Source organism: Podarcis filfolensis, assembly GCF_964270895.1.
Source record: "Podarcis filfolensis genome assembly, chromosome: 6".
Classification (NCBI taxonomy): Eukaryota; Metazoa; Chordata; class Lepidosauria; order Squamata; family Lacertidae; genus Podarcis; species Podarcis filfolensis.
The window spans coordinates 40168939-40182389 of NC_139609.1; the positions used below are offsets into that span (position 1 = coordinate 40168939).

Sequence of the window (13451 nt, forward strand, 5' to 3'; positions counted from 1 at the left end):
AAGTGTAATTGTGCACACATCCACCTATCCCCACATTTCTGCTAGTTATCTTTCTCTTCCTTGACTTTTAAAGAACCATTTTGCAAACCCATAGACATTTATTTTATATACCTTGTCTTTCCTTCAGCATGTCTCTATAATGGAAATATCTGTAACCTAGTTCACATTTATTTTGGCAGATACGTACTTTGAGATCTCTCAGTAAAGCTGTTATATAAGAGAAACTATGATTGTGCATTAAGCCAAACCAGATGTCTAGTGAGAAGAGAATATTCGAAATAAAATGGGATTGAATGGTTCCCCTCCCCCTGCTACATTGGTTCTTTCCTCTTTTCCTGATTACTATTAGTCTTGACAATAATGATCTCACCAAAGATATAAGCAGCACAGTCCATTCTATGATTTAATCTTGATCCCAACAGATCAGGGTTCGATTTAATTGCTCTACAATTAATTAGAAACAGAGGCAAAATGTTAAAAAGAGAATTTTCACATATATCCAAGAAGCTGTTTACATTCAATTGGAACTCATGTTAGACCGAATCATTAAAACTATAAAAGATTACATCTGGGCAAGAATTAAAGCCAAGCCGATTCATTAACCCAAATGGTGGCCTACAGATTACTGACACAGTATTGCTGCTCTAGCGATCAAAGGATCAAGGGATACGTGACCAGATGACCCTAATTGAAACAGTCTCCACTGAATTTCGTAAATGGAAAACTTGAAAGGATTAAGACGATATTCACCAACTTCTGTCAACATTGAAAATAAATTGGTTCTAATAGCTTAACTGCATAAATACTGTAATGAAAAAGAGGGAAACAAGGACAATGGAAATCATTTATACAAACCACATAATGTTTTATTTATTTATAGAAATATTTCTATACAACCATATCACAAAATGTCAAGTTGGCATAAAATGCTAAAATAAAAAACATTATTTCACAAATTAAATTTAAATTTTAAAATACAGATAATCATCAAGGTGAGTGATGACACAGTGTTGGCAATGTTAGGTATATTGTGTTAGATATCATGGAATAGTTTACTAAATTGTTCTTACTCATCTGATTAAGACTAGAGGAGCTCTGGAATTTACAGCTGAAGAAATCTCATTCATTAGCCTGTCAAAAATATGATTTCTGATCTTTGGAAAGAAATCTTTTTGGGAACCGTTATTCAATTAACCATTTGACACACGCCATCTTTTCCCAGAAAAAAGAAAAAGAAATCAACGGCCGGTTGGGTTGGAATAGATATCATAGTTTCATACTGTGCCTTACAATGCAATATTAAGCATGTTTATTCAGATGGAACTTTTACTGAATGCAACGGCACTTGCAATGCAATGTGGATGGATCACAGCATGTGGTTTACAGCAACCTCCACCTCTTTAAGGGATTTCCACATTGCAGATGAAAGGTTCCTTTTTGTGTGATAGTAGCATAGCTGCCAACTTTTCCCTTTTTTAAAGGGAAATTCCCTTATTCTGAATAGGATTCCTCGCAAGAAAAGGGAAAAGTTGACAGCTATGGATAGCAGTGCATCTGTGTGGGACGCGGGTAGTGCTGTGGGTTAAACCACAGAGCCTAGGGCTTGCCAATCGGAAGGTTGGCGGTTCAAATCCCCGCAATGGGGTGAGCTCCCGTTGTTTGGTCCCAGCTCCTGCCAACATAGCAGTTTGAAAGCATGCAGTGCAAGTAGATAAATAGGTACTGCTCGGGCGGGAAGGTAAATGGCATTTCCGTGCGCTGGTTCGCCAGAAGCGGCTTAGTCATGCTGGCCACATGACCCGGAAGCTGCCTGGGGACAAACGCCGGTTCCCTCGGCCAGTAAAGCGAGATGAGCGCCACAACCCCAGAGTCATTCGCAACTGGACCTAATGGTCAGGGGTCCCTTTACCTTTACCTAGTGCATCTGTAAGCAGGGCATTCACTCTATGAATAGGAAGATTGATACTATCCTCAATTAATTTATGTAATATAAAGGTAGTTTTTAAAGACCATTAACACTAATGGTTTTCACAACAACATGTGGCATCTATCATAGAAGAAACACTTTATTTGTTCTGAAAATTGTGCCACTGGTTTCCTTGAATGATTCGATGTTCTGAAACAAAAAGAGAATCATTTCTCTCTTACAATACCTCCATGACTTCCATGCTTTTATAAACTTGTAAACGAAAATCAGCCTGAAAACTTTTGATGACAGATTTTTTTTCTGTTGAAAGCTGGCATTTACCCCTATTTCTTTTCATTTGTGTTATTGTGAAATCACTGACTGATCATTACTGTAGGTAGCATTATTATTATGGATTTACTAATCACTTTGTTATCATTTAACGATTTGTACACAATTATTTACATGCAATTCCATATACGACTAATCAGAAGTAAGTCCAACTGCTTTCAATTGTTCTTATTCCTAGGTAAATGGATATAAGATTGCAACATAAATCTTTTTGATTGAATTGTGCCCAGTGCTTTTTTTCTGGGGGGACGCATACCCCTAAACATTTTGTGAATCTAGGTTTGGCCTCATTGAGGGGCAGTGTGTCAATATGAGTAGGAAAATGAGAGTACCCCTAAACATTTTTTTTTTAAAAAAGGACTGATTGTGCCTATTGATAGTGGTTGCTGCTATTATTTGTATTATTTAAAGTGGCAGAGTGTGCTAAAGGGGGGGGGTGGGATATCACATAATGAAGTACAACTAATCCCTAATGCAGGATAAATTACCTTAACTCCTAGGAAACTAAAGCTCTTTAAATTAATCCCCATTATTTGGCATATGAATGAATATGTTTACATTTGGAATAAAAGCCATATTAAACTTCTCACCTTTCCATGGTGCTGATTTACGATTTAGTCTTTCTGGAGGTATGTGAATAAGAAATCTCAGCATTTGTGTGTGTTTTGCAGAGCAAGAAATTCTTTTCATTCCCCAAGACTAGAATAATATTCCACTGAATTTCTATTATTTTTTCTTGGTTTATTGGACTAGTTGCACAGATGTCCACTTTTCCTGTGCCAGCTGTGCAGAGAGCTGCTTCAAGCTTAGACCAAAATGTTGACAGAATAATATAACTCAGGCCAGACATACTGCATTTTACACTAGAGGTCATATGAAAAAGTACTGGCAGCCTATATCACAAGCTGTTTTACATAAGCATACATTTGGTATGTGAATTACTCAAAGAATGCTGTGGGAGGGAGGGGGTAAGGGAACAAACTTCACAGCAGTTGTAGAAGCTGTAACAATTGTTCATCAAATTACCTCAGAGTCTGTTTATGCCTATTTAAGAAGTGTGAGATATCATTACCCACTAAAAGGTGTCAGAAACAATAGTCTCTTCACAATACACTATGCAGGATACCCAAAGTAGGATGGAAACTGTTTCAGATAATCTAAGTTCTCACATTTTCTCCTTTCTCATGGCTCTGATTCACCCACAAAAAGAACACGCAAAAGAAATAATGTAAAAGCTGTGGGCAAATCTTCTAGGATAATTCAGAGAGCAAGAGTCAAATGGTGATCTCGCCCTGAAATGACAAGAGAATGCCAGTTGCAAATGTTCAGTTCTCCCAAATCAGGCAAATTAGGGGGTTTCTCCTCACCCCAACAGGCTTCTTTTTCGTTCCAGAATAGTCTCCATATTCTTAAACAATAATGGGGATCCCAAGCCCTGATTCTCATAGCCTGGTGTTTTTATTCAGTAACCCTAAGCCAAGTGTTAATAATTTGATGAAATGGGGGGGGGGGAACAGTCTGGATTGGTCTTTAAGCATATGTTAATAAATCTGTTCCTAAATTGGAGAAGCAAAGGCTAAGGAGTAAACCCTACACAAATCTGGACTGGAGTCCCTAAGATGCTTGAATGGTACCTTGTACACCTCCTTCCAACAATGCCTGCAGTCAGGCTGGTGCCAAATGTATTGCTATGCTTTCCTTTGGACCACATCAGTGAGGCCAAGAGGGGGTCATGTCATCTGGGCAGCCCAGGACCTCCATACGCACTGCCCAGGTTTGTGCCCTGGGGAGGTCACTCTGGTGCTGCTAAAACAGCAGTTTGACTTCACTCCTGGAAGCACACTCCATTGCCTCTCGAGACAGATGGATGCCAACAACACAACAACCTGTGTTGTAGTAAATCATGCTCAGTTCTTTTATTAATACCTGGGAGCAGTGGTATAGTGTGGGGCTTTGCCCCAGGCACAAAATTGTTAGGGAGTACAAAAATTCAACACCCAGTGCTGCCTCAATACAGCTGCATGCTTCCATTGCTGGGCTCCATTGAAAACGGCTTCTGCACGCGAAGCAGGAAGTGACCTCTCCAGACAACGGGATGACTCTTTTTATCTCTGCAGCTGTGATTTCCTGGGTGATGCGGATGCCATTAGCCAGCTGAATGCACATGTGTACACCGTCTGTTTCCCTCCCTCCTACCCCCCCCCCCCCGGCATGGCCCCAGGCACAGGCAACCCATACTACACCTTGGAGACAATTATCTGTACATCAGTTAATTGGTCAGGGCGAAAATTCTTCTCAGATGAAGGAAGTTTTTTTTTAAAATCTCTCTATATATCACCTATATATTACGTCTTTCCTCCAAGGAGACTAGACTGACATAAGAGGCACTACAGGAAAGGTGAAAGCATATGGGAAACATTCGCCTACCATCCATTTTTAGCCAAGATTCGTTAGCATGTATTTATCACAAGTTTTCATACCTATGAACAGGGAGGGGCCTGCGTCTCTCATAATATTTCATACACCAGCTAACTGAATATAGATATATAGTGAAAGATTATGTAAATGTAAATATCCTATCAAATTGAACTTAGAATCCATCACAGCAGTCAAAAGGATGTACCACAAATAACCACATTCCACTGGTTTTCTCTAACTCACACTGAATAAAATAATGCCACAAAACTTGGAATATTTGCTCAAGTGAAAGATCTCTTGAGTTTAAGGGTATGGAGTTGTAACATAGCCAAGGGTTGGTACCCTTGCCCTCCAAACATCACAAGCAGAAAGATGTTAAAGGGCGAATGCAGATGATCTTGAAGATTATTAGGTGACTAATTAAACATTTGAGACAAACTGAGTTTGTTAATAAGAAAAACTTACTTTCTGGAAATAGCGTAGGATGTACATATTAGATAAAATAAAAATTGTGATGGTTGAGTTTGATGGTTGTTAAATGTTTGTTCTTACCCAGGTTTTCCTGCAAGTTCTCATGGAAGATGGTTGTGCCCATTCCATTCAGCTATAAATGGGGGATGTGATGTGTTTTATCGAGGAACTAATACACGACAGCTAGATATGGGGAATCATTCATTACTTGTGAATAGAAAGTCATTTTCATAAGGAGCTGCCTTGTACCAAGTCAGACCATTGCTGCATCTCATGCAGCATTGTCTATATGACTGGAAGCAGCTCTCTAGGGTTTTGAATTTGAACCTTCCACTGCCTAACAGGAGATGTCCAGGATTGAACCAGAGACCTTCTTCATGCTAAACATGTGCTCTACCACTGAAAAAGAGTCCTTTCATCAAATGCCATTTTCTAAACAAGTACTATGTTTTTAGGTATGACCAATAAATTAATATGCTCACATTAATATAGTCACTCAGATGGATACTTGCCAAATATTAGAAACCGAGAAATACTAAAACAGAGAAATAAGAATGCTTTCCCCAACTTGCAGTACATTTAACAATAACATTAATTGCTTACTTATCTTTTCAGCATTATTCCTTCATGAAGACTCAGTCTCTACATTTCCTTATCGCTTACACTCTCATTACAGTATGACCAGGATTTATGAGTTGATTACTGTGTGAATGTTAGACCACAAAGTATCATTTATGTTCTACCCTGACCTTTACTGTGACCTCTGGGGGATTACAGTAAGAAGAAAACGTGTGAACTTGGCATAGCCAAAGGGTGTAATACAACCCTACAGAACTGATAATAAAGCAAGGCTTCACTTCCAGTGACAAAGAACAGTTTGAAAAGAAGGCCACTAAAGAACCGCAAGAGAATCTGATGTTTTTAGTGTGCATATGTCATGTGTATTAAAATAGTATCCTCAGCATCTTGAGATATTTTCAGTGGACCGTTATTGTAATACTGAATACAGTCTAAAAAATGGCAAATATTGACATGTTTTAACTTATCATAAATACATTCTAAGGATCTATAAGGAAAACTAGAATTTTGCAGCTTGAAATTTCTGATGCCCACACCATAAACATAAATACTCGTGTTCCTAAAAATTAAATACTTTACTCCAGATAAGGTCTAGCAAGCACTCAATAGACTCAGTGTAGAATTGTAAGTTTGCAGTAGGCATGTTATCTGTTCCAAAGGATCCATTTTTCCCATCCCATCAAGCACTATATCATGCAACAAGTCCAATATATCACCCTAAAAGAATTCAGGCTCAAACGGTATCAGAAGCACAAAGTAATAAACAAGAAATTGTCATTGTATACTCCATGCCAAGTCATATGTCAAAGACACATATGTGCAGTATATTATTAAAGTGAGCATTTAGAAAACATTTACCCATTTTATAGAGAGGAAAAACTGAGGCAGAGTATATACTAAAGAGATTCCATGACCAAGAAATCAAGACACATGTAAACAAGACTACATGGAAGTGAGCAAACTTTCAGATCAAGTGAATCTTCACAACATCCTTCTGCATGACAGAATTTGCTCTGGTCGCTATATGACCCACCCAGCTAACACAGACCAATATGGCTTCTCCGTGCTATTTCTACTGCTATTGTTTCCAAGTAAATGATTATTGTGAATGAAGACAAACAAACAAATATACCAACCCAAAACAGTAACTTTTTATTCATCGCCACTACAAACATCTGCTGCCAAGGGCCACCTAGTATTAGGCCTGTCTTATGGCTACAGATGAAAGGGATGTAACTGAAAGGAAATACCAGCTAAGGGAAAGAATAGAAATAGGATATTTTGTTCAGACACACTGAAAGTACTACAAAAGCACATCTGTATGGTTTCCAGAATCTGCCTGTCAGTAAATAGAAGATAATTCAGTTATCCTATCTGATACAACATTGCTGTCTGTTATTTAATTTGATGAAGGTAGCTCTCTATTAGCATACTAATAAATGTCTACAATATTTTCCTACATAAACTATGAGCTTCTGCATGTTATTAATTAACCTTATGTACAGAAAAGCGAACTTGAGTCCCCCCCCCAAAAAAGGATGAATACTACATTTGTTTTTCTGTTGTATCTAGTATATGACTATTTGCTGTTTTAATAGCCTTAACTGAGAATTACTAGTGGCAACTGCTAATTTTTCCAGCTTCTATTGATAGTTTATCAGTTTTCGATGCCCTTTGTTGAACTCCTTCAAGGCAGACCAATACTAAGCAAACGAAAAGAGTGATTTGTACTAACTGTGCCACAGATACTTTGGAATTGAAATAAACTTTTATCTTATATGAGTGTATAGAATGATGACAGGAGACTTCTAAGCATATACAGTAGCTGTACATTAGCAGTGTTACTGGGAACCTTTTTTTCTGTAAAAGGACTGATTTTGAGGGACTGCAGCTGGGACCTCTCTGTGAACTTCATATGTAATGAAAACCTCTCCCCCGCACCCAAATACTAATTTAAAAACACTGCTTATGGCTTTGCACACTATGCATTTAATGTAATGTGTTGTTAGTTCATCAGTAGAGGGGTGTGTGTGTGGTGAAATGCTCTGTTGGTGCATGGTTTGTTTTGAAATCTTGCTAACACTTGCTAACACACCGTTCAACAATTACACTTTTCAAGTAAATATTTTGCCAAAGGAGGAACAGCAGATAAATCTTGATCCCTTTGTGGTTTTTCTGTATATCCCTGTTTCCAACAAAAAGACCCCACTAGCGGCTCTGCCTTATCACTAGGCCTCGGCCTTGCAAAATGACTAGGCCACAACCATGCCAGGCTATGCACTAATAATAAATCAACTGTGTTCCTATTTAATATACTTAAATAACTTTAAAAGTCCATGTCTACCTGCATTTAAGTGCCTGGTGTTCTGCGCAGAGTCTCTGTCCCCCTTCGCGAACTCCTCGAATAATCCTTTCTGCCACAAAATTGCTGGCTGTGGGCCTTTGTGGCATTGAATCTGGCCTGGGCCCCTTCTCCGACGCCGGCACCAACGCGGTTGCCTCTCCTCATACCCTCAGCAGAACAGAGGCAGAAGCCAATTACGACAGGCTTCCTAGCCTAGGCAGAAGGCCAAAACCAAAGCCCACAATCCCTGAGGGTAAAGGGCAGAGCAGGCCAAGGAGGCGAAAGAGAGGCCATTTTGGATGTGTCAGGCGACAGGCAGCCTCACAGCACTGAAGTAGGCCAGAACATCCTGGAAATATATCACAGGTTATTTAGTCTGCAGATATGTAATCATTAGAATCAGCCCAGCTTCCCAGGCTCACTTTTGAAGCATCCCTGGTACAGAGGTGACCTGCTCCGTTGCTGAGCGGTGGTGTGGGTGTTTCAATGTCTGGGGTTTCGAAGGGTGTGTGTTGTCAGGTGTTTGGGTATTTGTGGCATGAGGTGCGGTTGTGGGTTTACAGGGAGGGATACATGCATGGTTGTGGTCCCCCTCTAGGGCTTGGACTACTGGAAAGGTTTAACACCTGGCCTGTGCCTCACAGAGGTGCTTTGCTGCAGTTACTATTTCTCAACATGGCCCACCCCACAGGGTTGTTGTGATATTAAATACTGGAAGAGAAGCACCACTGCACCCCTCCCCAGGCAAACTTCCTCTAGGGTGTGTTTTTTAGCCTGGGGTGCTGTGTTTGTGAGGGGTGTGTGGGACTTGCTCAGACTTCTATAATGCACAGTCACTTATATACATATATACATATATAAACACAAGGCTATGCTGACCCAATACGGAAGTACTTAATTTTTTAAAAAAGTGATTTAAATGCCACAGTCATCGGCATCATACAAATAATTGAAGATGTCTTTCTCAGTACCAGCCCCTGCTGCCGCCTTTGCTCTGGATTGATACATGTTTTGGAGGGATATGCAGAAGTTTTGAAGGCATTTATCCTACTACGCTTCATACTGTCCCTTGGCAAGGAGTTCCACAGGTAACTGTAAGCATGAAAAAGCAACCATCAATTTTGCTTGTTTTAATTCATGTCCCATTAATTTTTAAGTCCATCCCCATTCCATGTGTGTGATACAAAGGGAGTATGTGTATGTTGTGTGTTTCCCTTTTGCTACTGATGCAAAATTGAAATTAAAACCATGTTGCCCTACAGGCAAGCCACAGTGTACTCAGTTGTTGATAACATTAATGAAGCACCACAATGTGATAATACTTAGCATTGGAGGGGGAGGGGTTACTGGTTTGTAGGGTTTTTTGTTCTTGTTTTTATCACGTATTTTGTGCTTTTATGTTGCATTTTTATGTTATGAACCTCCCGGATATCTGTGGATGAAGGGTGGTATAGAAATAGAAAGAAAGAAAGAAAGAAAGAAAGAAAGAAAGAAAGAAAGAATAATTATTATCCCATTTTGTCTCACTGGTGCTTTAACTTCAGATATTTTGACCAGGCAGGAAACAAGGAGCCTTTGTATGTTTTTTCTTCCCAAAGCACTAAGAATGCTTGCAATATACTTTCAGAAGGGAAAAAAGAATGCAACTCCAAATATCCTGTCATTTTTTTTCATTTCAAAGTAGAAATTGTACATCCATGGGAAAGAATACTTTTGCAACCATCAAACACCTTCGGAACAGGAAGAAGACCCATCTGTGAGTTTGAAAATGTTAGCTAAATATAATGAATCAAATATAGGCTCCCCCACCCTTCTATAAAATTTTGTCTGTGTCCAGAGTAAAGTGTGAACTCTGTTCTGAATGTCATTATAAAAGAAAACTGTGGTTAAGCTATTCATTTTAAATATAATTGAATTGCTTGGGCACATTAAAACGTTGAAATGTTTTAAGCAGAGGTAGGAGAAATAATTTAACGATGTTCTCTTTCAGATAGTTAATTAGCCTGCCATGTATGAAAGTGTAACAAGAACACCACCTACTGTAAAAGGGAATGTTCTACACTCAGGATGCTAATTTATTCATGTCTGCACAAAGAGGGAAGACCGAGACTGTTAACCCTTGTCTGCCAGAGACTTTTGGATACTCTCTAAAATGAATATCACTGAAGACTCCTGCAAAGTTTATTTGCTAGACATCATGATGAGAGCAGAATAACCAGTGTAGATATCAGAACAGCAGAATAACATATGATATGTTTAAAATTAATCTGGACTGATGTGTGAAGTGGCAACAATTTACATTGCGAATAAATCTTAAAGCAGCTATGAGTATTTGCTTGGAAGTAAACCCCATGCAGTTTTCTCATGTAAATACACATTGAACTGTAGCTTCAGTTGGTATTGTTACAGAAACCAACATAATAATCAAATGATATAAAGGTACAGAAAATAATCTCTCTCATTTTCACTGACAACTTTCTTCACTACTTGTTATTAAAGGTAACTTTTATCAGAATGTCTAAATCAGGGATGAGGAATCTTTGGCCACGCAAGTACTATTGGGCTCCAAATGCCATCAGCCTAGCCAGTGTCGTCAGTTGTCAGGTGACAACTGGGGGCACACAGATTTCCCATACAGCACCAAAAAAATATTTCTCCCTTGTTTTCAGGAGACCAGTGCTGGAATGAAATGAAATTATGAAACTGTACAAACATGATTTTTTGCTATATATTTTGTTTGAAAGTCAACACTGAGTGGCACCTAAAACAAGTACATTTCAATGTTTGTTGTTGAAGTAAGGAAATACAGTGGTACCCTGGGTTAAGTAATTTGTTCCAGAGGTCTGTTCTTAACCTGAAACTGTTCTTAACCTGAAGCACCACTTTAGCTAATGGGGCCTCCTGCTGCCACTGCGTGATTTCTGTTCTTATCCTGAAGCAAAGTTCTTAACCTGAAGCACTATTTCTGGGTTAGCGGAGTCTGTAACCTGAAGCGTATGTAACCTGAAGTATATGTAACCCGAAGTACCACTGTAAAATAAATCAATAAGGAAATAAAAGCTTTCCAGACTCAGCACTTTACATTTCATATTTTGCATCTCCTTAAAGTAGGGATTCTGCTGAATTTTGGAATTTGGGAGTGGGTAGGTTTGGATACAAACATTCCTGTTTGTAAAAGCCACACCCATAACAACCTGAGACAACTTTCACTTGGAAGTCATTTCTGGGCACTGGTTTTACTCATCTGCCCTCTTCCCCAAATTTAGGACCCAAACTGGAAGTTACAATATTAATGAAATTAGTAGCAGCCATAAGCAGCTACTGATCTGCATCAGAATTGTGGCATAGGGTAAGGGAGCTGTAATCCTTCCCCTCTGTGGTCCCATTATGGATTGTTATGGCAAATAAATGCTATTTAAAATGTTATAGCAGAGAACTGTAGAACTGCCACCCCACGCACAGTGCTTCACTCTGAGGAAGCACCTTTTCTCAGACTAAAAGCACTGGCAACCTTGAGGAATCCACCTGCAGGAATGCCACTTAGCATTTTTAGGGTTTAGGCAGCAGCTGCTGTTCTGTCCCAAATGGGGATTGTTTTATTTGTTATATTGTTTATTTGCCCCTGCTCTCTGCATTTAGAACTGTTTTTTTTCCCCATTGTCAATCAACTGATCAAGCCTTATTATCATGCATTGATCAGCTATTCCTATGTAGAATATCCAATTCTGCAGATGAAGGAAAGGTTTACTCTGTCCTGTTCTCTGCCACTCTGAGCTGCAGCCTGGAGGACCTGGTCTTTTGTTATCTTTTTACCTCTTCCATACCGCCATTTTTAGCCTAGTCAGATACTTCCTATTCATTCCGTTTTTTAAGCTTCTAAAGCTAAGTACAGTGGTACCTCGGTTCTCAATCATAATCCATTCCAGAAAACTGTTTGAGTTCTGAAATGTTCAAAAACTGAGGCGCAAAGGGCTGTCTGCAAATTCAATTGAGAAAATTGAAAAACACGCCTTGGAAGTCGTTCGACTTTCGAGGCACGTTCGAAAACGGAAGCATTTACTTCTGGGTTTTTGGTGTTTGGGTTCTGAAACGTTCGTCAACGGAGACGTTCGAGAACTGAGGTACCACTGTATTTGGTAATCTGCATTTGTAATTTGTTTGCTGTTCAAGTTGTGTTCAATTTACCAATAAAGTTGAAGACTGATTTCCATGAAAGTGTGGCTTGGATGGAAGTTTAGTTGACACATCTTAATGTGCCCTGAAGCTGGAACAATGGCTAGGCCTGAAGGAGAAGGGGTGTGCGTGCTAGTGGTGGTGGCAGGCAACCATTTGTGAGTGGCCAGAGGCAGTGGCCAGGGTCAGCCTAACATATTTTGCTGCCTGAGGCACAGGGCAAGTTTCAGATACCAAAGGTGATTGGACTGGCAGTTGAATTTTACTTTGACACTAGTGATGGGACATTGTCCTCCTGAGGGCAGCAAGCAAGCCTAGTGGGCACTGGCAGGCTTCATTCCAAAACCATTCATCACACTCTGCTGCCTCACTCTGTTTAATGTTAGGGCTTGGCCTGGCAGCGGCAGACAGTCCAGGGTTCCTCATCTGCCACCCCTCATGACCTGCCACCTGAGCCAAAGGTCAAAGATATTGCCTAATGGGAGAACTGGCACTGTTTACTATAAATATAATAGTATCCAAAATTAGGAATGTTGTACAAGATTGGAACTGTGAGAATATAAATTCATATTTTTCAAAGCAAACAGGATTTAATAGGATTTACTTTAAAAACAAATCCCGCAAAGAGAGATTTCATTCAGGCCAAATGTTGATTTTTCCAAAATAAAGAGCTTAATCTTTATAAAAATGATAATCTGTGATCAAAGGCACCTATGCCCTTCAGACAAATTCCACTAGGTCTCATTTGTGATAGAATAAAATGTTACTGAATCAAGCACACCTAACCAATTAAATTAGAAAATGTTAGTTGATTTCCTGTTTTATTTATCTAGTTTTATCCAGTATATAGCAAGAATATTCATATTAATTTGTTGGTATTTTTATACATATTATTTTGTATAAATAGATTCATGCATGAACTGTAGTGAATTAATATTGTTAACCAGCCACTTTAGCACAGATGTAGTTGATTGTTACCATCAAAGGGCAGAATGGGAGTGAAAATGGTTAGCAAGCAACTGAAAGTTGATTATCCCAATTCTAGTCCTAAGAGTAGACCCATCAACATTACTAGACATTGCTAACTTGGGTACATTAATGTCAATGGGTCTACTCTGAGTAGCAGTGGATACAACCCAAAATGTATAAATTGCTCTCTTATACTAGGTAATGTTCTTCCAATATATATGATGCCATTTAAAGACTTGA

At 39.2% G+C, this 13451-nt stretch overlaps 1 protein-coding gene across 9 annotated transcripts in view; it reads right to left on the reverse strand.

Annotated features, from left to right (window-relative positions):
- NFIA (nuclear factor I A) overlaps positions 1–13451 on the reverse strand; it is a 406395-nt gene that overhangs the window by 334226 nt on the left and 58718 nt on the right. The window contains exon 1 of one of the 9 annotated variants that reach the window (XM_083621275.1): positions 8070–8884. The exons of 7 other annotated variants lie outside the window; for them this stretch is intronic. In XM_083621275.1, the coding sequence (XP_083477401.1) occupies positions 8070–8075 (6 nt within the window). In that variant the 5' untranslated portion in view covers positions 8076–8884. Of the gene's footprint in view, positions 1–8069; positions 8885–13451 lie in introns of those variants that run through there. One more of the 9 variants, XM_083621263.1, reaches the window with a different exon arrangement.